The sequence below is a fragment of the Chrysochloris asiatica genome, unplaced genomic scaffold (assembly GCF_000296735.1).
Source record: "Chrysochloris asiatica unplaced genomic scaffold, ChrAsi1.0 scaffold00116, whole genome shotgun sequence".
NCBI classification, from domain to species: Eukaryota; Metazoa; Chordata; class Mammalia; order Afrosoricida; family Chrysochloridae; genus Chrysochloris; species Chrysochloris asiatica.
In genome coordinates this window covers 142,448-168,223 of record NW_006408634.1, presented here as the reverse complement: position 1 = coordinate 168,223, position 25,776 = coordinate 142,448, and the positions used below count along the sequence as shown (strand labels likewise).

The window sequence follows — 25,776 nt, the reverse complement described above, 5'->3', positions numbered from 1 at the left end:
CTTGATTACAGTCCCCTCCATGCATCATCATTCAACAGTATTTGCTTCCATTCCCTTTGTGGTTTTTTTTCCCCCCTTTGGATGTACACAGAAGCACTCAGGAATATATAATCATTTAAACAACCAAAGGGCACATTCTGCAAGCCTGCCTCCTGACCACCAGCACACAACCTTTCCCTTTCCATGAGTCTAGAGTCCTCAGCTGCTCCCTCTCTCCATGTCCTCCTCTCTGCCTCCATCTCTGGTGTCGCTACTTCTCTGGATAGGGTCCCACATTCCGCTTGTGCTCTTTCCCTTGATGGTCCTAGGGTCCAAGTGAGAGGGAAGGAGTCTTCACATTAAGGATCAAACCCATCTATCCCCTCTGTATACAGGGTTGATAGGGATGGCAACTTAGACATTGGCTACCTATAATGGTGGGGCTATAAAGGCACAAAGTAGCTGGCTTACAAGTTTTCAAGAGGGAATTTAGTTTCAGAGTGTGTGGGGGAAGGTAGAATCCCCACTTAGTAGTTTTCATCTTGTCTAGATAGGTCTAGTGAAAGGAGATGGGGATAAGATTCTTATGATTCAATAGTGAATAATTGTTATCATGACTAATTGTGACTGTCATAACTGTAAAGGTAGAAGTTTTACAGCAAAAAGGGGGGAGTATTTAATCTTACATTCCAGAAACAGAGGACCCTAGGACCATCAACAGAAGTTAGCAGTTCATTACTTATCCTACAATGCTACACGAAGACTCCAAAGAAGTTGGTAGAATTCCTCAATTTCATCATCACTGATCTTAGTGGTTGGTGCATAAATTTGGGGAAAACAGTTGTATTATATGATCTTTCTTGTAGGCATATGGATTTTATCCTATCACAAACAGCATTGTACTTCAAGATATTTCCTTTTGATGATAAATGATATGCCATTCCTCATGAATTCATTGTCTCGGGCGTAGTAAATCATCTGATTGTCAGATTCACAATACCAGTCCATTTATGAGTTCCATTTCATTTTTGACAATTTCCAATTTTTCTAGATTCATACTTCATACACTCCACGTTCCGATTATTGATGAATGTTTAAAGCTGTTTCTCCCCCATTTTGAGTTGCGCCCTATCAGCAAATGAAGGTCCCGAAAGTTTCACTCCATTTGCGCCATCATGGTCAACTCTACTTTGAGGAGGCAGCTCTTCCCCAGTCGTGTTTTGAGTGCATTCCAACCTAAAGGGCTCCTCTTCCATCACTATATCTGATAATATTCTGGTGCTCTTCATAATATTTTCATGTCCCAGCACTATATTTGACAATGTTCTCTTGCTATCCATAAGGTTTTCAGTGGCTAAACATTCAGAAATAGTCCACCTCTCCTTCCTAGTCTATTGGTCTAGAAGCTCCATTGAAACCTACCTACCATGGGGGACCCTGTGGACATTCAAAATAATGGTGACATAGCTTCCAGCATCACAGCAACACACAAGTCACCGTAGTACAACAAACCAACACACAAGTGGTGGTACATACATGTTGTACTTGAGGAATTAACACAGAATGAACTCATCATCAGTCACTAGCTTCCTGATCAGTATATTTTATTTCAATGTACTGTTAGATTCACTTCTCCAGTTAAAATTATTCCTAATGTGATTTCAGGAAAGAAATGTAATATGCCATTTCCGTTTTATGTATCTTCCCTCTATCTCATTCACTATCTAGCATCAATCTTTTAATTTTTGTCAGTTTTGTAGCCGGAAATGATAGCATCTCACTGTTTCACTTTTTAATTTCATTGAGAACTAAGGGCTTTGAACATCTTTAACCAAATTTATTGGGGTTCGTTTGTTGTTGTTTTTTTCACTTTTGAATATTTTTTTTTTTCAGATTCTTGGATTGTGCACACTTTTTCTGTATGACTTGTACTTTAGGATATGGCGCTCTGGTGGTACAGTGGTTAATAACACAGAGGTCTCAGAAGTTCAAATCCACTGGTTACTCCAGGGGAGAGAGATGTAGCAGTCTGCGTCCATAAAGATGTATAGCTTTGGAAACCCTCTGGAGGCAGTTCTAATCTGTCCTGTTGGAATGGACTCGGCAGCCATGGGATTTACAGGGGCTAACTGTTCTCAAAATGATGACCAAGTATGGTCCAGCTGGTGTTCCCAACACTTTATGTGTATTAACTCATTTTAGCTTTATAATACACTATGAAGTAGACAGTGTTGTAGATCTACTTGACGGATGAGGTAATCGGGAGTGGAAGTAGCAGCATGTTGAGAGGCACTTGGCCAGGAGGGAGAGGAGCGAGCAGGCATTTAAATCCCAGCAGATTGGTTCTGATCCCTTTACTCCGCTGCCTTGTAGATAAAGGCAGGAAAATTCTGTTGAAACCTGGCCCCTTGTTTGGGCAACACTCACTAGTGGCTCCTAAGTCAGTCTTCAGAATCACGGGGGCTCAAAAGCTTAGTAACAGTTTGGAAACCACTGTTGTAACCCATCCGACGTACTGTGAGAATTTCTGGACTACATGAAGCTTAAGTTCTCCATTACACATACCCAGAGTTCTTTTCTTTCACGAACCTCCGTAACACAGCCATTTTGCCTTTACAGAATGGTTTTCTCTCTTCCCATCCCCAAATGGCACCCTTTCTCCCATTTTTCTCCAGAACCTCCATATGTGTGGAATTCTTTGCTAAACTTGCTGTTATTACTCTTAACAGCCCCAATTGAGGGAAAGTAGAGATAAAGAAACAGCTTTGGTAATAAATGGATAGAAGACCATGGTGTCCATGAATAACAGCGAGTTAACAGCGGAAGGAGTGGGAAATCAGAGAGTCATTTATTCAATAACGTGAGGGTCTACTAGCCAAAGCACCACAATATTCCAGATCCTGGAAAAGGCTGGTTGTCTTCTCTGATGTCAGTTTTGCTTTGTGTGTATAGTTGTTGTTGTTGTTGTCATTGTTGTTATGGGCCGTGGAGTCAGTTCCGACTCATAGCGACCCTGTACAGGGTTTCTGAGGCTGTCAATCTTTACGGGAGCAGAAAGCCTCATCTTTCTCCCACGGATCATCTGGTAGTTTCGAACTGCTGACCTTGAGGTTCAAAACCCGATTCGTAACCACTACGCTACCAGAGCTCCTTTGTGCGTGTGGTATGTGTCTGTAAATCTGTGTGAAAAGAAACACTAAGACATGAAAAGTTGAAGCATTGGTTGTAGCTATGTCCCAGTTGGGGTTTGAATTGGGTTTGGAGGACCCACGCTACAAAAGAGATCTGATAGATGTGCAAGAAGTTGGGGTTCTCAAGTTTACGTTAGTCTCATGATGGAAAACAGAGGTCATCACATATCTTCAGGTATCAGCATCAATGTCAAGTATAGCATTATTTTTGTAAGGAGTTCTAGCAACTTAGAGGAAATGTTAAGGGCTTTATTTTGAGAGCTAGCGTAAGACAGGTGTGGCCCTGCTATTTTGGCTTAGATCAAGGTGCAAAATACTTTTGATTCCACAGAACTAAGTGTGAGACAATGCTAAAAATGTTACATACACGATCTTACTTACTTCACAATATTTGGATATGTTGTTGTTGTTGTTGTTATGTGCTGTGGAGTCGGTTCTGACTCATAGCGACCCTGTACAGGGTTTCTGAGGCTGTAAATCTTTACGGGAGCAGAAAGCCTCATCTTTCTCCCTCGGAACAGCTGGTAGTTTGGAACTGCTGACCCTGAGGTTTGCAGCCCGATTCGTAACCCCTATGCTACCAGAGCTCCTTATAACATAATTGGGGCCATACAAATTTATTAACTTAAATTAGCCTGCTATATTTGGTCAAACATTTAACTAACTCACCCCTAATGTGATGGCAGGAATCCTAGAGTGGCGCGGTAGGATAAGCGCTCCACTGCAAGGTCGGTTTGAATAGCAAGGTCAGCGGTTCAAACTCACTAGCCACTCCTGGAAATCCTCTACAGGGTCCCTAGGAGTCCAGACGTTCCCCACCCCTGCTATGTCGTTTTTGGTAGGTGCTGCTGAGTCGATTCTGACTCATAGCGACCCTGCGTGGGATTTCCGAGGAATGGCTGGTGAGTTTGAGCCGACAACCTTGTGGTTCAAACCGACCTTGCAGACGAGCGCTTATCCTAAAGTGCCAATGGTGTGGATGGGCCGTGCGCTGTTGTCTGTCCCACCTATGTCTTCCAATAATGTTTTTATGCCAGTCCCTCCAATACATTTCATGAAAAAAATCGTGGTGTTTTTATCTGGAGGAGTAATGAATATCTGGAATCCTAATGTGGTGCGGTGGGTTAATGCGCTGGACTGCAAAGTCCATTTGAACCTCAAGGTCAGCGGTTCAAGTTCACCAGCCGCTCCACGGAAACCATATACAGGGTCGCTATGGGTCAGAACCGATTCGACGACACTTAACAGCAACAATGAACGTATAAGGAGACCGGTTGGCGCAATGGCAAAGCGCTCAGATGCTAAGTGGAAGTTTAGAGGTTCAAATCCAGAGCTGCTCCGTGAGCGAAACACCTGGCAATTTGTCCCCTAAAAGATTATTGTTAAACCCTGTCAGTCGGCTCCATCTCACAGCAACCCTGCGTAGGGTTTCCAAGGTCCGCCTGGTGGTTGAACCACTGACCTGTGGTTAGCAATGCAATGCTTACGCTACAACGCCATACTAGGACACCCCCCTAAAAGATTACAGCCCAGAAAACCCTCCAGGCAGTTCTACTGTGTCACGTGGAACTATTCCAGGGCATGCACCAACACCCCTCATTAAAGAGAGTACAGAGAAAGGAAGGAGTTCACAGCATCTGGGAAGTGGCGAGGCTAGACCATGACCTGGTTCCACGCCTTTGCTGTTGCCGTTGTTAAGTGCTGTTGAGTCGGTTCCGACCCATAGAAACCCTGTATAGAGTTTTCGAGGAGCAGCTGGTGGGCTTGAACCGCCGACCTTGCAGTCCAACGCACTAACCCGCAGCGCCACACTGAGCCTCCACTTGGTTTCCTCGCCGCTAGCGCCTCCGTGTGAGGGCGCCTCTTTCATTCTCCAGCAATTTACTGAGCAGCTAGCTGGCGAGTTCCAGCTCTCTCTCCCTACGAACCCTCCCTCCACACACTCCACGGGGCACTGTGGGATAGACGCACTTCTTTTGATAGTTGTTGTTTAGTGACGTCGAGTCTGTCCCGATCCATAGACACCCTGTATAGAGGTTTCCGAGGAGTGGATGGTGAGCCCACACAGTCGACCTTGCGGTTCAAATCCACTTCACAGTCCAGCGTATTATCCCAAGGAGCTGGAAACTACATAACCCAGAAGGCTGTGCGCCACACTGGTCCAATAATGGCCAAAGGAGAGAGGAGCGTTTCCGGCAACCACGTCGGCTGGGACGGGAATTCCGGCTTCTTCATCACAAACGCCATTTGCCTGTGGCTATTCGGTCCCCACCGGCCTAGAGCCCCTGAGCGCTTTACCAGTGTCGCTCCCCAGTCCCCTCATCAGGACTGATTCCTGTGTTCTAGTCGTGAGCTCCATAAAGGGCGCCTCCTCGGCGTCCGCCCAGACACGCGCTCTCGGGGCCCCCCCACACCACCCTTCATCCCCGAGGGCGGCGCCCGGGGCCTGGTTCGTCTTCCCTCAGGGAGACTGAGGCCGGGAGAGCGACACTGCCAAGCTCCCCCCGGTCCAGGCGGCGCGGGGTCGGGTTGGCGGGGCCCGGCCCGGACACCCCCAATCCAGGCCCTGCTCTCTTTCCGGGCCCCACGATGGCGGCGGCGGCGGCGCTGAGAGATCCGCCCCAGGTGAGCGCAGGAGGAGTGTTGGGGTGTAGCGCTCGGCTGCTAACCGGAAGGTCGGCGGTTCGAACCCACCATCCGCCCCGTAAGAGAACGATGAAGCAGTCTGCTTCTGCTCTGTGGGATCCGGTCGATCAGAGTCTCCCGACCATCGAACAGCAGGATAGTGGCTGGTACTCAGCCAGGGCTTGAAGAATGAATGGTGCCCCCGGTTCCGCAAGTCCGCCTTGTCCCCTGCCATCTTTTCTGCTGGCTGCTCTCTGGACACATCACCTGGACCCTGCTAGCTTCTCTTCCATTTCATCCTTTATCCTTTTCCACCCTACAAATCAAAAGGAGCTCTGGTAGCGTAGTAGTTATGAATCGGGCTGCGAATCTCAAGGTCAGCAGTTCGAAACTACCAGCTGCTCCGCGGGAGAAAGATGAGGCTTTCTGCTCCCGTGAAGATTTACAGCCTCGGAAACCCTGTACGGGGTCACTATGGGTAGGAACCCACTCCACGGCACATAACCACCACCCAATCAAAAGTCTCACATAATTATTAGTCTCTTAATGCAGAAACATAAAAACGAAGAAACCAGAGTTTCCCAATACATATTCAGTTGACCAGATCTTGGTGAAATCTTAAACTTGTAGTGGTAAAATGCAAGGAGTCCTGGTGGTGTAGTGGATTATGTATGAGCTAGATGTTTGAATCTGCCCATTGCTCTCAGGTGAAAAGTGAGGCCTTTTGATCAGGTAAAGATGTCTAGCCTGGGAAACTGTACCGGGTGGCTTTGAGTTGGAACTGACTTGGTAGCATGCAGCCACTGCAACCTCCCAGGTAGGAGGCTACTGACCCAGGAAAATACGTCGTGACCTAGCTTGCTTCTACAACGTCATCTCTTGGAGTTGAACCTGATTTCATTACCAGCTTCCATTCTCATCCATTAGGGAATGAGGAGTCTGTTTCTTAATGAGGAATCTCTGGATCGTCACAGTCTTATGAGAAGACAGCAAAGCTGGACTGTAGCAGGCCCTCAACACGATGGTGGCCATAGGAGAGTCATGCCGTATCCTTGCATTTGCTGCTACTTCCTGAGACACAGTCTCCAGATGTCTGGAGAGCACCTTCTGGCCTCTGTTGAGTTGTCACATATGTAGAGTGGCTTTTCCTGGCAATTTAGGCATAAGTAGCTCTTGCCTTATGTGTCTGGCATTTGTGTAGGGAATCACACAGTTATAGAAACCTAGTGGGTTGAAGGGTTTTTGTATGTTTTAACTCTTTATTGTGAAGGTTTATAGGCCAGTTCTCCGGTCAACACTTCATACACACTTTTGTTTCATGTCATTGGTTGGCAAACCCCACCATGCATTACCAGTTACCCACTTCCTCCCTGTGCGTCACACTTCCAGTGTTCCTTTTTTCCTAACCTTCCTGCCTTCTGAACGGTGTCCTTGGGTAAAGGGTACCCTTTTGATCTCATGGTTGGTTAATCTGAGGAGTACATACCTTCCTGGTATTATCATTCACTTTATCAAGCTGTTCGTTGTTTGGCTGAAAATTGAGTTCAGTTCCAGATCTGAAAGGTGTCTAAAGACCATAGTTTGGGGATTTGGGTTGAAGTTTTCCAGGATGTGGTAGCAAAAAGAAAAATGGATAGTCATAATAATATAACCATGAATGTTGGCCTTTGTTGAGTCTCTGTTGTAGACTATTGGGCAGTCATGTTTCACCTGATTTAATCCTCACCTCATCAGAGTTGAGAAGTAGGATTATCACTTGTTTTGTACAAGAGGCACTCGGGTAAGACAGGTTAAGTTACCTGCCCAAGATCACACAGCTGTACTTGTTGTTAGGTGCTATCAAGTTAGTTCTTATTCATAGCGACCTTATTATTGTTGTGAAGTGTCATGGAGTCGGTTCTGACCCATAGCGACCCCGTACAGGGTTTCCGAGGCTGTAAATCTTTACGGGAGCAGAAAGCCTCATCTTTCTCCCATGGAGCAGCTGGTAGTTTTGAACTGCTGACCTTGTGGTTCGCAGCCCGATTCGTAACCACTACGCTACCAGAGCGACCTTCGGTACAGACAAAACACTGCCCAGTCCTGCGTCATCCTCTCACAGTCATTATTAAGCTTGAGCCCATTGCTACTTCTGCTATTCCAGTTCACCTCATTGGGGGTCTTCCTCTTCCTCACTGGCTCTCCACTGTACCAAGCATAATGTCCTCCAGGGATTGGTCGTTCCTGATAATATGCCCATAGTACGAGAGACGAAGTCTTGCCATCCTGGCTCCTAAGAAATCCCAGAAGCTAGAGTCCAGTATGCCGGCCAGCAGAGCCTGTGCTTTCCTGCAACTCTACACATGGTAGGCTGGTGAACTGTGTAAGGCAGATGGTCATTTTCTAGCAGGTGACTTTGGACATTGGGATTTTGTTGTTGTTAAGTGCCTTTGGGTCGGTTCCAACTCATGGCAATCCTGTATAGTGTTTTTGAGGAGCAGCTGGTGAGTTTGAACTTGTGGTTCAAACCAACCTTGGAGTCCAGTGCTTACCGTACAGAATCACAAGGGAGGCAATAATTCAATGCAGAGGAAGCCTTGATGAGAGGAAGATGGCTGGGTGGGTTCATCCCAAAGCCTGCAGAGCTCTGGACAGGGTCTCAGAATTTCACAGCTGTGGTAGGGAAGGGGGAGCTCATTTGCATTGATCTCGAAGTCCAGGCTCAGAGAAGTGAAGTGAGGACCCCGAGGTAACACAGCAAGCTCGTGTGGAATTCTAGAGTTTGGAGTCAGACCACAGGAGTCTGGCTTCAGAGATGGAAGCGTGTCATTACTTAACAGGTAATGGAGGCCCAGGAGGTACAGCTGCTGCTCTTCTCATTGTTGTGGCTGCCCTCCGCAGGTGGTCACTGCCTTCTGCTACCCTCAGGGCTCCATGTGAAGGCGTCTTTCCTTTCACTGCTTGCTTCTGTCCAGAGCAGTGCCCCCTCCCTCACAGCACTGAGCTAGCCCTCAGGAGTCCCTCAGAGATCTGGGCGTCAATGAGTCTGCGCCATTACTGACAGGCAGGCAGGCTCTCATCTCATCCCACAACTTCCCATGGCGAACACCACTGCCTCTGTTTGACTCTTCAGGTATCTGTGACCTTTGAGGACGTGGCCGTGACCTTCACTCGGGAGGAGTGGGGGCAACTGGACCTGACCCAGAAGAGTCTGTACCAGGAGGTGATGCTGGAGAACTGTGGGCTTCTGGTCTCTCTGGGTAAGATCCCACCTCTCGTCTTCTGCGTGTGGGGACCCGGCTAGTCAGATGCTTTCTGGAGCCCACAGCCTCGGTCATTTTCCAGATTCATCTCTTTCTGTCAGGCTTCGCTCTGTGTCTTTTTGGACAAGAAACACCATTCCTCTTTAACTCACCTCCAGAGTCTTGCCAGTCATCTAGTGTCACACATCAGGCTCCTACAACTTTCAGGAGTGGTGGGGCTCTGGAGAGGAACCCACAATCAAAGGAACACAGTAGGCCACCATCTTTGAGCAGGGCACGGCTGTTTGTTTCCTGTTGAGTTCAGAATACCGAGGGCAACACATCAGCTTGCTGTGCAGTGCATGTGCCCTTGTTTCCGAAAGTTCTGGAACTAGTTTAAACTGATTGTTAAGCCCTGCCTGAAGGAAATGTATTGTCTCACCTAATGGGAAGCCGTGGGATGGGGCTGGCTCTTAGGTGGGTGAATGATAGCCCAGGCCTCTCTTTCTCTGCTTCCTCTCCTGGGTCCAGGGCCTCAAGTGGGTTCGCTGGCACATGTCACAGGTTGCTATGGGACAACAGCAGTGACAGGTCACCTTTTCAGACTTCCTGGAGTCTGAAGACCTTCACTTCACAGAGTGGTCACTACACACCTGCCTACCTCAGATGACTGATGATCGGGGTACAGTTTGAGAATCTAGGACACCTCCCTGGGTGCCCAAATCATCAGAGAAGTTAGACAATCTGGTTTCCAGGCCTCCACCGCAGAGCTCCAGCTTCAGGTGGTCTGTGAGTGAGAACCTGACAGCCCCAGGCCCTCTGATGCACCAACAGATTGAGAAGCCCCTGACTGGGATGAATTAGCCCCTTCTGGAAGGAGGGGCCATTTCCCTGAGTTCCGAGATCTGCCTAGACGGTATCTGATTGATCAGAGGAACAGCCAGCACTACTGCCCGCAGGCTTTGGGGCCCAGGGATGGTGTTTGTACTCTGGGTTCGTAGCTTCATGTCCCACAGCAGCATTCCGTTTGCTTGGATGGAAGCATCTCCGTCCCAGGTCTTATTCCCATCCGGAGACATTTGATTTCTTCTCACGAAAATCCCAATGTCCTCTCCCTTCTCCATGAACAGGGTATCCTGTGCCTGAACCTGAGGCGATCTACGAGCTTGAGCTCAGACAGGAAGTAAAGGCTGTGAAGAGAGCTCTGTCCCAGTGGACTTGTCCAGGTGAGTAATGGAGAGTCAGCCTAGCAGGGACCCTGGATCCTCTCAGGAATCTTCCTGTCATTACCTCTCTGGGGACGTGGGAGCCATGGTGCCCTCTGACCTGTGGGAGACCCACTCTCATCACCTCACTTGCCTGAGCGTGCTTTAGTGCCCTTTGCATGTGTTTCAGTTTTTGACAAATTGAAGTTTTGTGGCAGACCTGAGTCAAGCAAATCTATAAGCATTGTATTTCCGATAGCATGTGTTCACTTCCTGTCTCTGTCCTATTTTAAGAATTCTCACAATGTTACAAACTTTTTAAATGCTATTATATACTTAATAGATGACAGAATAGTATGAACATTAACTGTTACATGCACTATGAAGCCGTACATTTTGTGTGACTTGCTTTATTGGGGTGGTCTGGAACCGAACTCACAATGTCGCTGAGGTATGGTTGTATCTGGTGGTGGTGGTGGTTATGTGCTTTGGAGTCAGTTCTGACCCATAGTGACCCTGTATAGGGTTTCCAAGGATGCATATCGTTACAGGAACAGAAAGCCTCATCTTTCTACTGTGGGACGGCTGGAAGTTTTGAACTGCTGATCTTGAGACTAGTAGCCTGACTTGTAACCACTACCTATAAGCCAACATAGAAGGCTTGGACTCTGAACTATTAGGGCTTAAACTTTCTTAAAGCTTTGCCCCTCACGGCAACCCTGTATAGGATTTGCGAGGAGTGGCTAGTGAGTTTGAACCACCCGCCTTATGGTTCAAACCAACCTTGTAGTCCAGTGCTTATCCTACCACACCACACCAGGACTCCTGTCTCTGTGTCTAAGCTATTCCTTTGAAGATACCCTACTTTGTTGTTAACACTGTTGTGGAGGCCTGGTGTGGCGCTGTAGGATACATACTTGACCATAGGGCAGTTCGGACTCACCAGCCACTCCTTGGAAAGCCCATACAGAAGCGCTATGAGTTGACAGCACTTAACAACAACAAACATTGTGTCATTAATGTGGCAAAGAGAACCCTTTTCCAAAGGAGGTTGTATCCACAGGCCTAAGGGTTAGGATTTCCAACACATATTTTTGGGGGACAAAATTCAGTTTATAACAGTAACGTTTCTAAGAGTGGAAATATGGGATTATAGGCTATCTTGTTGTTAAGTGTAGTGAAGCTGGCTTCAACTCATAGCAACCCTATATAAGGTTTCTGAAGAGCGGCTGATGAGTTTGAACCCTCAGCCTTGCAGTTCAAACCGACTTTGCAATCCATTGCTTATCCAACAGTGCCACATCAGGATTGCTGTAGGCTATGAGGAGGTTCAATATTACAAGATAGTTCTCATTGTTCCCTAAAAGAATTAGACGCATTTAAATGTCACAAGGAAAATGCAAGAAACTCCATAGATCCATGGCCCACCCAGTACAGGATACTGTGGTGATGGTGTCGTTGTGTGCCGCTGAGTTGTTCTCGACTAATAGTGACCCTGAGTCCTGGTGTGGCGGGCGCTGTGGGTCAATGCGCTGGACTGCAAAGTCAGTTTGAACCACAAGGTCTGTAGTTCAAGCTCACCAGCTGCTCCTTGGAAAACCCTATACAGGGTCGCTGTGGGTTGGAACCGACTCGATAGCCCTTAACAACAACAACAAATAGGTTTTCCAGTTCAAACTCACCAGCTGCTCCTTGGAAAGCGTGCACAGCGTCGCTGTGATGAATCGGAACAGACTCTACAGCACCTGATAACAACTGCATAGGATTCCGAAGCTGTGAATCTTTACCGGAGCAGAAAGCCTCATCTTTTCCTTACTGATAACTGGTAGATTCGAACTACTGACCTTGCAAGTAGCAACCCAACTTGTCTAAGTTACCAGAGCCCCTTATATGATTGTGTTGTTGTTGTTAAGTGCCGTCAAGTCGGCTCTGACCCATAGCGACCCTGTGTAGGGTTTCTGTGGAGCAGCTGGTAAGCTTGAACCACCAACCTTGCAGTTCAAACCGACTTAGCAGTCCAGCGCCTTAACCCCAACGCCACACCAGGACTCCATATGATCCTGTAAGGGTCCTATATTTTTGATCGTCAAATTGGTACAAAATAGTATCGTTTATGGTCTTGATTTGTGAATCTCTCATTGTTGAGTAATTTGGGCACTTCCTATTTTGTGGACAATCTGTATCTTCTGTGAAATATTAGTTTGTAATCATTTTTATTAAGTTGTTTGCCCTTCAGATTTGTACAGTCCTGAGAATAATTTGTAATCTGTATTTGCCGCAAATGTATCTCCTTATTTGAACCTAATTGTTCACTCCCTTTAATATATATTCTGAATATTTTAGTGTAATATGATTTATAAATATTTATTATTAATGGTTTTATTACTTACTAAATAATCTTGGTTTACCCCAGTATCAAAATTATATTCTCATTTTATCTTATACTAAAAAGTGCTAAAATTTGATGTTTCACATTTAAGTCTTTATTGTTCTGAGTTTGAGTATGGTATGCAATAAATACTGCAATCTAATATGTGAGGCAGCTTTAAAAAGTTTGTGGAAAAATGCTGTTGTCTTTTCATGACATTTTTCCATGAACTTTTGGAAGCCCTCCCGTATTTCCCATGCGAGTAACTAAAATTTCTAACTCTATTTACTAAACAATCGACTCTTTTACCTCTGCTATGTAGAAGAGCTCCATGTCTGCGTGACCCTGTTACTGAGTTTGGTCTTGTTCATTGTCGTCAAGTTGTCTCGGCACTGTGCCAGGACCGCAGTGCCTTGACATGTAGTAGCTCATGATCTGTTACCTCATAGGGTAGATCCCCTTCTTATTCTATCTCAAGGAATATCATTGGCCCTTTCCTGGGCTATGAGTCCTGAAATCAGCTTATTAAGTTTCATGATGAAGCCAGTTGAGATTTTGCATGAAGTTGCATTGAATTCATATGTTGCTTTGACTGGATATGTCAGTATATTATTAATTTATACAGATCTTCTTTTCTGTCTTCACGTGAAGTGTTTTAAGCTTACTCATTTAGGTGATGCTTGTTTGGCTAGTCTGTTTGTATAGTTGTTCCTCAGACTATGAGACTCAACAGGTCCATTCAGATCCTGTTGACTTTGTACGCCATGCCCTGGCAGTGGACTTGGTCATCCCCACCATTACTCAGTGAGAACCTTGGGTGCAGGCTCTCCTCTGCCCTACCTGTGTCTCGCTTTCTCACTGTCTTGCAAGCCTGGCCATCCGTTGTGTTCTCTGATGACCATGCCTTCACATGCTCTGTCTCCTAAGACTGCAGCAGCCTTCCACTCCATTACGACTCATCACATGGGGGTCCTCCGTGGGAAATCTCTCCTGACCTCTTCCTGACTCCTGTTTGGGCTGCCTTAGGTATCCACTCCTTCCTAGTCTTCCTGTAGCACCGTAAGGTGTCCTCATCTAAGAAAACTCACCATACACAGTGTCATTTTTCCTTGGTCCTCCGTGTCATGTGTGAAATTACGAAGATGGTTCTACTCCGGACCCTCTGCCCCCCGTCCCAGACTCACCCTCTGGATTTCTTTCTAGAGATGTCAAGAATCCAAGGACCAGAGAAGAAAAATTGACAAACTTGGGTTTCAAGATGTGAAAACGCAACAGGCACAGAGGGACTATTTCCATCTTTATATTTTTACTGGAGTGGAGGTTTGGTTAGTTCAATGTTGTCTTTATTAATAGGCCCTTTCGTGTGTTTGATTTCTTTCAGCAGACAAAACAAGACTTGAGACCACAGAGCCAACCTCTCCTGAGCCAGTCTTGTATGAGAAAGCCTCAGTCCAGGGGCGACTAAAACAGAGACCCTCCTGGGATTCCCAAGTCGGACAAGACAGGAGTCAGGAGGGACCACCAGAAATGCAGGACCAACATTTGAGACCAGAGATAGACCCCCAAAAGGAGCAACTTTCTGATAAAATCAGCCCTGAGTTTTTGGAGACAGCTGAAGGAGAATGTTCAAGGATTCTACAGGAACGAGTCTCTCCAGGAGATTCCCTCCCTGACAGTGACTCACGTGGCCCTGGCTCACATGAAGACGACGTGGCTCACGACGAGAGACATCCCTACGTGTGCAAGGACTGCGGGAAAGTGTTCAACAAGAAGCGTCTCCTTGCTCAACACGAGCGCATTCACTCTGGAGTGAAGCCCTATGAATGCACAGAGTGTGGGAAATTCTTCCGAAAGAGCACATACCTCCTTCAGCACCACATGGTCCACACCGGGGAGAAGCCGTACGAGTGCAGAGACTGTGGGAAGGCCTTCAACCGCAGATCACACCTCACCCAGCACCAGCGGATCCACAGCGGGGAGAAACCTTACAAGTGCAGTGAGTGTGGGAAGGCCTTCACCCACCGCTCCACATTCGTCTTGCACAAAAGGAGCCACACTGGGGAGAAACCATTTGTTTGCAAAGAGTGTGGGAAAGCCTTTCGTGACCGGCCAGGTTTTATCCGGCACTACCTCATTCACAGTGGGGAGAACCCCTACGAGTGCTTTGAGTGTGGGAAGGTCTTCAAACACAGATCGTACCTCATGTGGCACCAGCAGGCTCACACTGGGGAGAAACCCTATGAATGCAGTGAGTGTGGGAAGGCCTTCTGTGAGAGTGCAGCCCTCATTCACCACTACATCATCCACACCGGGGAGAAGCCCTTTGAGTGCACAGAATGCGGGAAGGCCTTCAACCACCGGTCGTACCTCAAGAGGCACCAGCGGATTCATACTGGGGAGAAGCCCTACGTGTGCAGCGAATGTGGAAAGGCCTTCACCCACTGCTCCACTTACATCTTGCATAAAAGGGCCCACACTGGGGAAAAACCTTTCGAGTGTAAAGAGTGTGGAAAAGCCTTCAGCAGTCGAGCTGACCTCATTCGACACTACACTATCCATACTGGAGAAAAGCCCCATGAATGCATCGAGTGTGGGAAGGCTTTCAGCCGCAGATCTGGCCTCACGAGACACCAGCGAATTCACAGTGGCGAGAAGCCCTACGAGTGCATCGAATGTGGGAAAACTTTTTGCTGGAGCACGAATCTCATTCGGCACTCTATAATCCACACTCGAGAGAAGCCCTATGAATGCAATGACTGTGGGAAGGTCTTCTGTCGCAGCTCAGCCCTCACTCAGCACCAAAGGATTCATACGGAGAGAAGCCCTATCCGTGTGACCAATGTGGAAAGACCTTTCAACAGCGGCCAAACGTCAGTCAACATCCAAGAACTCCTTCTGGCCAAAGACTTTTTGAATGTATCCACTGAGAAAGATCTTTGGACAGAGGGATCATCTTACTCAGCATCTGATGGTTCACATCAAAGGGAAAGCTCACAGGTGTCATCCCTGCGAAATGATGCTCTGTGACACGTCATCCCTTATAAGCTAAAGAGTCATATTAGAACTTGACCTACCTAGCCCCTACATCTAAGAATTCACCCCTGCAGAGAGGCCCAGTGGTTGTTGTTTAACCACATCTTTCTCCTTAATTAGACTGCAGAGTCATCTCAGGAATATTTTTTTAAAAGAAGGAGGAGATGTAGAAGAGAATATTAGAAAAACAAAGGAAATGGCGTCTTTCAGATTCTTTGCCAAGCTTATGACAGTTTGTGATTACTTCCTTATTTGTGGAGATACAAGTGTTGTTTCAGGATAAAGGGCCTCGCTCCTTTGTTTCTTGTGTGTACATTGACTTTTGCGTAGTGTCGGAAGACCTTAACCAGTTGAGGGCAGGGCCGGAAGCTTTGAAAGCTATGTTTGTTCTACAGTATTGTCTGTATTCTTCAGGAGCCAAATTCTATGAGAAATATGTAGGCTTGATCATGAAATACTTTTATACTTAAGGAGACAAGGACACAAATGGATGGGCATGTTTTATTGCTCATTTCGGACTGGTTTTAGCGTGAAAAACAAACCTTTTGTTGTGGTTTTAAAACAACTGAAACAGTTTTATTTTTTCTTGATCCTGATCTTTTTTTATTTTATTTTATTTTATTGCTGTTACTATATTGTAAATCTTACAGTTGAATAAAATGATTCCTCTCTCATACTTAAAATTTATTTTAGCATTCTCAGTTCCTTTGGCTTTCTCACAGATTTCCACCCCACTGTTTCAGCTCCATCCCACAACTTCGCATAAGTTTTCAGTACATTTTTATTCTATTCTAAATACTTTACAATTCTTTTGAGACTTTCTCTGTTGCTCATGAATTCTTTAGAAGAATATATTTTAATTTCTTAAGAGTTTGTAATATTTTCTGGTATGTTTTTATTAGTGATTTCTAGTTTCCTATTTGGACTGAACACGTGCTCTGTGTGATTTCAAACATTTAGTTCTTGTCTAAGTAGTTTTGTGACCCAGGAAGTAGTTAACTCCTGTTGAATGTTCCCTGGGTGCTTGATGAAAATGTATATCCTGCTGTTGTTAGCTTGGGTTTTCTATAAATGTCTACGAAATCCTGTTGATTGGTTTGTCATTCAAATTTTCTTTATCTTTGTTGATTTTCTACCTAGCATTTCTATCAATTTCTGAAAGGGTGAGGAAGTCCCACCTATAACTGTGGAATGATCTATTCCTCCTTTAAGTTCTATCAGGTTTTGCTTCAACGATCCCTTGTATGGTACATACATATTTAGGATTGCTAGATAATGTATTTATGTGTGCCCTTGTATCATTATGTAATGCTCTTCTTTATGCCTGTTAATTTCCTTGGCTCGGAAGTGTAATATATATGATATTAATGTAACCACTTCAACATTTTATGATTAATACTTCCATGGACTATCTTTTTCCGTCACTGTATTTTTAATATATTTGAAATTAATTTCTTGTGAAAAGCATTCAGTGAATGCTCTTTTATCCATCCTGCCGATTTCTGTCTTCTAACTGTTGTATTTAAACTGTTCCCATTTAAAGTAATTATTGTTATGTTAAGGCATAGTCTGTCATTTGGTTATTCTCAGATTTGTTTTTCTTCTATTGTTTTGTTATTTTTGTATTTTTGGTTTGTAGTTTTTTACTTTCTTTGTTCCTTCAACCTTTTTTTTAAATAATTCTAGCTCAGTGTATTTACAATCTGAATATATTTCCTTGTATAGTTTGTTTTTGTTTAAGTGACCTTGGTATTTTAATGTATATATGTAACTTATACAGAGTCTGGTGTGGCCCTGTGGGTTAATGCGCCGGACTGCAAAGCTGTTTGAACGGCAAGGTTGGCGGTTCAAGCTCACCAGCTGCTCCTCGGAAACCCTACACAGGGTCACTATGGCTCAGAACCGACTCGATGGCACTTAACAACAACAACAAATGTAACTTATAGTTTATTGTAACACATTTGAGCACTTTGATAAGTAGAAACCTCACTTCTGTTCGGTCCCTCTCACACTTCAGTCTTTAATATAATTTTCTTAAGTGTTTCTTGATCAACATATTGCATGATGTAATTTTAGCTTCAGCTGGCCAACAATTGTTTAAATCCGTGAGGAGAATAATCTGCCTTTTCCTTTACCTAGTCCATGGCTCTTCCTCCCTGAAACCTAATGCTTTCGAACATTTCCTTTCTGTCCGGAGATCTTCCTCTAGCCCGCCTTCTGTCGTGTGTCTGCTTGTGACAAACTTCCTTTGTTTTACTTAATATAAAACTGCCTTTTATTTTCCCTTCGTTCCTGAGGGATATTTCTGTGGGCTATGGGATTTGGAGTTGGCAGTTCTTCGTTGTTGTTGTTAAGTGCTGTTCAATGGGTTCCCATTCGTTGCTCCCTGTATAGGTTTCCAGGAGAGATGGGTGGGTTGGAACCACCGACTTTGCAGTTCAAATCAACCTTTTGGTCAGTGTGTCTCCTAGAGTAGTTCTCTAAGTACCTGAGGATCATTCTGCTACTGTCTTCTGATGCTTTCAGATTATAATCTTCGGCCATTTGAACCATTGCCCCCTTATATACCAAACATAATTTTGCAATCTAGCTGCTTCCAAAACATATTCAAAATGTTATTATAATGTGTCTTGGCTTGTAATTCTTTTGTGATATAATTTATCCTGTTTGGAGTTTGTTTAGGCCTTTGGATCTGTAGGTGTGTTCCATTTGTTAAACGTAAAGCATTTTCAGCTATTCCTTAGTCAGATATTTCTTCAGCCTCGCAATCTTTTTCCTTCCTTTCTGGGACTCTGACAGCACAAATATTCGGCCTTCTATTATTTCCCCACAGGTCCCTGAGACTCTGATGCCCCCAGTCTGGTTTCTCTCTATTGCTCAGTAAATACTTTCTATTGATGGTTCTTTTCTCTATCATCTCTAATCTCCTATCGAGGTTGTCTAATGAGTTTCATTTTGGGTTTTGTATTTTTAGTCGTATAATTTTAATTTGTTTCTTTGTTGAGTTTGCAATGCCATAGAAGGACTCAGGAATACAAAACTATGTAGTCTAGTCCTAGTACTTTGGTGATTTGTGTTAATATTGGAGTAGAATTCCCAAGGTATCTGGAGGAATTAGAAGCCGAAGTCTTCTACACAGGGCACCACAAATATTTATAAAGTTAGAACTTACAACGTAGGGAGATCTGCACCTCGCTGTATGTTGTGTTCTCCAGGAATGGTTTATATTATGGAATTTTACAGCTCTGCATATTGGTTAAGTAGGTCTGGTGGCATAGTAGGTTATACATTGGGCTGCTAACTACAAGTTCAGCAGTTCAAATCTACCGACCTCTCCTTTGGAGAAAGATAAGGCTTTTTACTCCCATAAAGATTTACAGTCTTGGAAACATTGTACAGGGTCAGAACCGACTCAACAGTACACTATCACTACTACATAGGTGGTGTTGAGCCTCAAAGGAGAAGACGTCCTTTCTCTTCCAGGGTCGCTCTTTCCCTCTTTAGTTGACCACATACCGTCCTGTCTTGTTTAAGACTTCTCAATTTCTTTTAAGCCCCAATTGTCTGGTCTTTAGCGTCTCCCTCTTGACTGACTCTCTCCTTATCATCTAGAGTTGTATGCACGCCTCCAGTCTCAGTTGCAGCCTCTTTTTACCCTGCTGGTCCTGCGAGCTCTGCCTTTCATTCTCTTACAGATGTGATTTGTGAATATGTTGTATAAAGCATGTGTTTCCTCTTCCTCTGTTCCCTCTCACTCCACAGATGACCAGAGTATCTTCTCCCACCATCACCTGGCCTGGGCAGGTCTTAGGTCTTTTGGGCCCTTCAGTGCCTTGTGGGTTCTATGTAGTGACCTGAAGCCTCCTGTGGTTTCCTACTCTTCTTCTTCAAGGCTCTGTGTCTTCCTCCCCAGGGCCCATCTCTGGCCACTGCTTATCTCACTGTGACTTCATTCCCTCTTAGAATTTTATTGTCATTAGTCTTCTGAGGCCCTCCAAATATATGTCCCCAGGCTGAGTAGGTCTCATGGCAGCTACCCTTCCTGTATTCATGCACACTGATGCATAGATGTGCCATTTGGCCATGTTCATGACTGCAGATACACCCATGGTAAGCTAAAGAGCAAACAAAAATACAGTATCACTGTGTAGTAACCATTGGTTTAAATGTTTTGTGTAGGTTTTCACAATAACTATGCAGTACGTACATTATTTCCATTTTACCCATCAGAAAACCGAGACACACAGACTTTAAGGACTGTGTCCAACAGTGAATGTTCATTAAACGTGGAAGTAGGGACTGGCGTCCCGTCTGACTCCAGAACCCATATCCTAAACCGTTTTACTATGTCACCTCTCACAGAGTGGGTCTTTGTTTCCTTAGTAACCCCCTTTCCCAAAATTGGATCATGCGATATACATTTCCTCCTCATTTTCATTTAAGGAGTCCTGGTGGCACTGTGGTTAAAGCACTCGGCTGCTAAGTCTAAGGTCCAACTGCTAACTGAAAGGTTTGAACACACCAGCCACTTCCTGGGAAAAAGATGTGGCAGTCTTCTGTAAAGATTCCGGCCTTGGAAACCCTGTGGGACCGTTTGCTCTGGCCTATAGGGTGCCTTTGAGTCAGAATTAAATTGATGGCAGCAGATTTGCTTTCATTTTGGTGTATCTCATTTAACAGTGTATCTTGACCTTCCTGTAGGTTGATGAGAAATACACCAAGCTTATTCTTTTTACTGGCTGCATAATATTCTGCGTATCTTTGTAGAAAATAAAAAGGAATATGTAAATTTGAGGAAAGAAAGTAAAGAATGACTAAGACCTGAGTTTGGTTTTAGATGTGTCTGAAGTGCCTAAAAAGCATCTCTGCATTCCACTACCTCTGCCTTGATGTGAAGCCAGGCATTTCACAGCTACGTCTCCTTTCTGTTCATCATCCCCACGTTCAATCGCTGCCCAGTTTCATGCGTTCTACATTTTTTTCCTTAATGGACGTTTCGTTCATGTGTTTTAGTGAAAGGCTGCACATAGCAAAGTATTTTTGCTTTAATTTTTGTCTCCCTCACAGCATTTACCACTAAGTTGTATGAACAGTTGGTCCGTGTGTGTATGATACGTTGACCTCCAAGAGGAACAACATGGATTTTATAACTAATCTGGTTTATTATCTCATTGTTGAAGTCATGATGAATGGCTGTATTTGGAGGTCCTTAAGACCACCTCCAGGGCCCTTCTGGGAGGGCTCATAAGACTCAGCTTGTCACGTGGCTATGATTTATTATAGTAAAGGGATACAAAAGTCAGCCAAGAAAATGTGCGTGGCCTGAAGGCAAAAGAGCGTTCAATCTTCAAGAGCTTGTCTCAATGGGCTTTCATAGCACGGGCGAATTTCTCCTCCTTCAGTGATGACCAGGGAAGCTCCTTAAAGACAATGCCCTGGCGTTTTTATTGGAGACGGGTCACTTCAGTGCTATTTGCCCAGCACATACCAGAATTCCAAATCCCCAGAGGGGAAAAGCAGGTGTTCAGAATAAATGTTTATTCACAGCTGCACAAACTATTCAAATATAGGGAACCATTCATTTCTGGGAATGGTGGGGAACTTTCACAATTTAGGGTCCCAAACATCAGACAAGGGGGAACCTTGCAAGCTCAAAGTGTAACAGGACTGCCTTCACCTTATTCTGAACAACTTAGATGTTACCACAATGTTGGGAAGTTCAGACTGTTGTACCAAATGTTAAGCAAATACAGTTACAATGAAAGTTTGAGCCACAGCCGTATACAAGAAGACTTCAAAAATATCATGGGAAAATGGGTATGAAAAATAATGGAGAGAAGAGGGCAGGGCCACAGCCATGCTGATACGGTGCTAAAAACCACGGAGCAGCAGCTGGAAAACTAGAAAAAGAGGTGTGATGGGTTTAAACTTTTCTCCTCTCCCGTCACACCCTGTCTGCCCAGCCCGGACACCTTCAGGTGAGTGAGAGTGCACCCTCAAAAGGGTCCAGCATTGCGCCCAAAGTTTTCCCACGGCACAGGTAGGAGGTCACTGGGAGCACCTGGGTGCTGGGTCCCACAGCTTATCCTTTGGCTGCTTCTTATGACATCTGACTCTGGGACTCAGCCCTAAAGTTGACCCTTTATTCCTGCCTTACCCAGCAAGAAAGCAGGCCTGACCATACAGCCAAACCGTATGTACACCTTGTAAAACCCCAACATAAAAGGCAAACACCAAAACCAAGTATGCAGCTATTTTGAGAATTACACTGTGCAGATATCTAACTGATCTTCAGAGAAAAAAATAGTGGACAATCTTTGTGCTATTCATTTCTAAATATCTGTGTACCTCCATGGATGTGACTAGAGGAGGAGCCTGAGCGAGTGGACACCCCCACCCACCACTGGAGGTTTCTACTTGTGCATGCATGCTGACCTGCTCAGCAAAGGCTACTGGACAGTCAGCTATGGTTTTTGGTTTTGAGTGGTGGTTTTTGTCTCTGCTTTTATATTATTTCTGTTTTGGGTCCCTTTGGTCTAACTTTTATCCTGGGGGTGAGAGCTATCTCTCCCTATATTACCCAAGAAGAGACAGCAGTCATGACCATATAGCCAAGCTACAAGCATACCCCATAATATCCCACAATCTGGACAGGATCCAATACCAGCTGCTAGGCATTACTAGGATTACTGTGAAAAGGGAGCCTATCTCCAGATCATATCCACCAGGAGACAGAAAGCTTAACAACACAGCAACATACATTCATTTAATCAGTGAAAATGCATCTAACTATTGGAAATGTCCAAGAAAACAACAACAAAAGTGTCCCAAAACTGAGACAAATGAGCTGGAGGCAGTCATAAACTTCCCACAAGAAGCAGAGCAGCAGGCTTTGGATCTGTCTAAGAAGGAATTCAGAAGAATGATATGGAGACAAATCCAAATGCTCCATAGAGGGTGGAGGAAAATAAGGAAGAAGTTAGAAAAGTGCTTCAGGAGCAATCAAACAAGATAGATATAGCATTGGAAACAATTCAAAACCTGCAAAAAGAGGTTCAGATGATTAATAATAAAATGGACAATATACTGAAAGGACAAAGGGGTAGAATTGAAGAGATGGAAGCCAGAACCAGCGAGCTGGAAGACAAATCTCTCAATACTAGTAAGATAGAAGAGCAACCTGAAAAAAGGATTTAAAAAATCTGATGAGAGTCAAAGACTCATGCTGGATAACATGAAGAGGAAAAACTTAAGAATTATTGGCATTCTGGAACAGGAAGAACCACAGAAGTCCACAGAGGAGATAGTTGAGGAACTACTGGAAGAAAATTTCCTTAACATCTTGAAGGATGAGAAGATAAGCATTCAAGAAGATGAACAAACTCCAGGAAGGGTAGACCACAAAAGAAAATCACCAAGACATATCATAATCAAACTCTCCAAAATCAAAGACAAGGAGAGAATCCTAAAAGCAGCCAAGGAAAAGAGAAGTGTTACTTACAAAGGCAAGCAAAGCAGATTAAGCTCTGACTTCTTAGCAGAAACCATGCAGGCAAGAAGGCAATGGGGAGACATATATAAAACTGTACAAGAAAAAAACTGCCAACCAAGAATCATCTACCCAGAAAAAGTGTCAATCAAATACTATGGTGTAATCAAAACATTCCAGGATAAACAGAAGCTAAGAGATTTTGTCAAAGCAAATCCAGCACTTCAAAACATCCTAAAGGGAGTTCTTTGGAATGAAAATAACAGGAACAGACAACAACCAGAAATTGACAGATGTGGCAACACCACCCAAACTCAGTCGACAGCAGATTTCAGAACAGAACAAATTTAAAACAATGAATCCAGAGGAACTGTGAGGCCAAACAAAGATAAAAAACATAACAATGTCAAAGAAGGGAAAAATAGAGGAACAGAGATCCAGTTGGTGAGGAAGTCAGGGAGATTGCAGGATACAATAGACTGTCTAAATGGAGGTAAAAGTTAATAGACTATAGGGTAACTGCTAAGAAAGTTAATACTTCACAACTTACCAAAAATGAAGTTCCAAGTAGATCAAGGAAACATTAAAACTAAGAAGAAACTGATAAGAAATAGCACAAAAAACTCAAACTCAGTACAAGAAAGCATGCAGAACAAAGGAATGAACAGCACCACAAAAAAGTTAACATAATGACAGCAATTAATTCATGCCTATCAATAATTACACTGAATGTCAATGGATTAAATGCACCAGTGAAGAGACAGAGAGTGGCAGAATGGATACGAAAACAAGACCCTTCAATATGCTGCCTGCAAGAGACACACCTTACACACAAAGACAAAAACAGACTAAAACCTTCAGGATGGAAAAAATATATACCAAGCTAACTGCAATAAAAAAACAAGCAGAAGTGGCAATACTAACCTCTGATAAAATAAACTTTAAGGCAAAAACCATCATAAGAGATCAAGAAGGACACTATCTCATAATTAAAGGGTCATTTGAACAAGATGACATAACTATAAAAAATATCTATGCTCCCAGTGAAAGAGTGCCAAGCTATGTAAACCAAACCCTACTTGAAATGAAGAAAAAAAAATAGACAAATCTACAATTATAGTGGGAGATTTTAATACACCACTTTCAAAAAGGGATAGAACAACCAGAAAGAAACTTGGCAAAGATAAAGAGGAACTAAATAGCACAATCAACCAACTTGACCTCATAGATGTGTACAGAGCATTCAACCCAACAACAGCACAATACACATTCTTTTCCAGTGCACATGGAACATTCTCCAGAATTGACCATGTGTTAGGTCCCAAAGCACGCGTCCATAAATTTACAAACATCAAAATACTACACAGCATCTTTTCAGACCACAATGCTATAAAACTAGAAATCAATGATAAGAAGACCAAGGAAATAAAAGTCGAATACATGGAAACTGAATAACACCCTGCTGAAAAGTGACTGGGTAGTAAAAGAAATCAAACATGAACTCACAAAGTTCCTAGAAACAAATGAGAATGAAAACACAACATACCAAAATCTTTTGGACATGGTGAAAGTGGTGCTGAGATGACAATTTATTGAAATAAATGCACACATCCAAAAATAAGAAAGAACCAAAATTAACACAATAACACAGCATCTCCAACAATTAGAAACAGACCAACAGAGGGAACCTAAAGAGACCAAAAGAAAATAAATAATAAAGATTAGAGTAGAAATAAATGAGATACAAAACTATAGAAATAATCAACAGGAAAAGAAGCTGGTTCTTTGATAGGATTAACAAAAATGACAAACCATTGGCAAACCTAACAAAAGAAAAGAGGGAGACGACACAAATAACATGCATTAGGAACCACATGTATCATGTCACAATGGAACCAAAGGAAATTGAAATATAACAAAATACTATGAAGAGTTGTACTCCAAAAAATTTGAAAACTTAGAAGAGAGGGATACATTTTTAGAAAAACATGACCCATCTAAACTTACACAGAGTGAAGTAGAAAACTTGAACAGATGCATAACTAAAGAAATTGATCAGGTCATCAAAAAACTCCCAACCAAAAAAGTCCAGGTCCAGATGGCTTCACTAGTGAGTTCTACCAAACATTCAGGGAAGAGCTGTCACCGATTCTACTCAAATTATTCTAGTATATAGAACAGAATGGAAAACTTTGTAATACATATTATTAAACCAGCATAACACTGATACCAAAACTAGAGAAGAATGTCACTAAGAATGAAAATTATAAACCAATATCCCTCATGAACATAAATGCAAAAATTCTCAACAAAATCCTAGCTAAGAGAATCCAATAACACATCAAAAATAATACATTATGACCAAGTGGGATTCATATCAGGAATTCAAGGATGGTTCAACATAAGAAAAACAATCAATGTAACCCACCATATAAATAAGGAAAAAGAAAAGAACCACATGATCATATCTATTGATGCAGAAAAGGCATTTGACAAAATCCAACATCCATTCCTGAAAAAAACCCTCAACAAAGTAGGAATTTAAGGGAAATTCCTCAACATAATTAAGAGCATATATACAAAACCAACAGCCTACATTACTCTCGATGGAGAGAAACTGAAAGCCTTCCCTCTGCAAACAGGAACCAGACAAGGATCCCCTTTG

General features: G+C 43.8%; 2 protein-coding genes across 2 annotated transcripts in view; both read left to right on the top strand.

Annotated features, from left to right (window-relative positions):
* Positions 1–5,781, top strand: part of LOC102835841 (ubiquitin carboxyl-terminal hydrolase 26-like) — a 112,549-nt gene extending 106,768 nt beyond the window's left edge. The window contains exon 5 of the mRNA XM_006868263.1: positions 5,517–5,781. Coding sequence (XP_006868325.1) covers positions 5,517–5,781 — 265 coding nt within the window. The remainder of the gene's footprint in view (positions 1–5,516) is intronic.
* A 3,129-nt stretch (positions 5,782–8,910) lies between these two features.
* LOC102835464 (zinc finger protein 805-like) lies at positions 8,911–15,616 on the top strand. Its single transcript, XM_006868262.1, has 3 exons — positions 8,911–9,034; positions 10,147–10,242; positions 13,971–15,616. Exons 1-3 carry the CDS (start codon positions 9,001–9,003, stop codon positions 15,614–15,616), a joined length of 1,776 nt encoding a protein of 591 aa, XP_006868324.1. The 5' UTR covers positions 8,911–9,000.
* Positions 15,617–25,776: the final 10,160 nt, after the last annotated feature.

Coding starts and splice junctions, on each gene's coding strand:
- LOC102835464 (XM_006868262.1), top strand. CDS start 9,001: ATGCTGGAGAACTGTGGGCTTCTGGTCTCTCTGG. Junction 9,035..10,146: donor TGGGCTTCTGGTCTCTCTGG/GTAAGATCCCAC, acceptor CTCCATGAACAG/GGTATCCTGTGCCTGAACCT. Junction 10,243..13,970: donor GTCCCAGTGGACTTGTCCAG/GTGAGTAATGGA, acceptor GATTTCTTTCAG/CAGACAAAACAAGACTTGAG.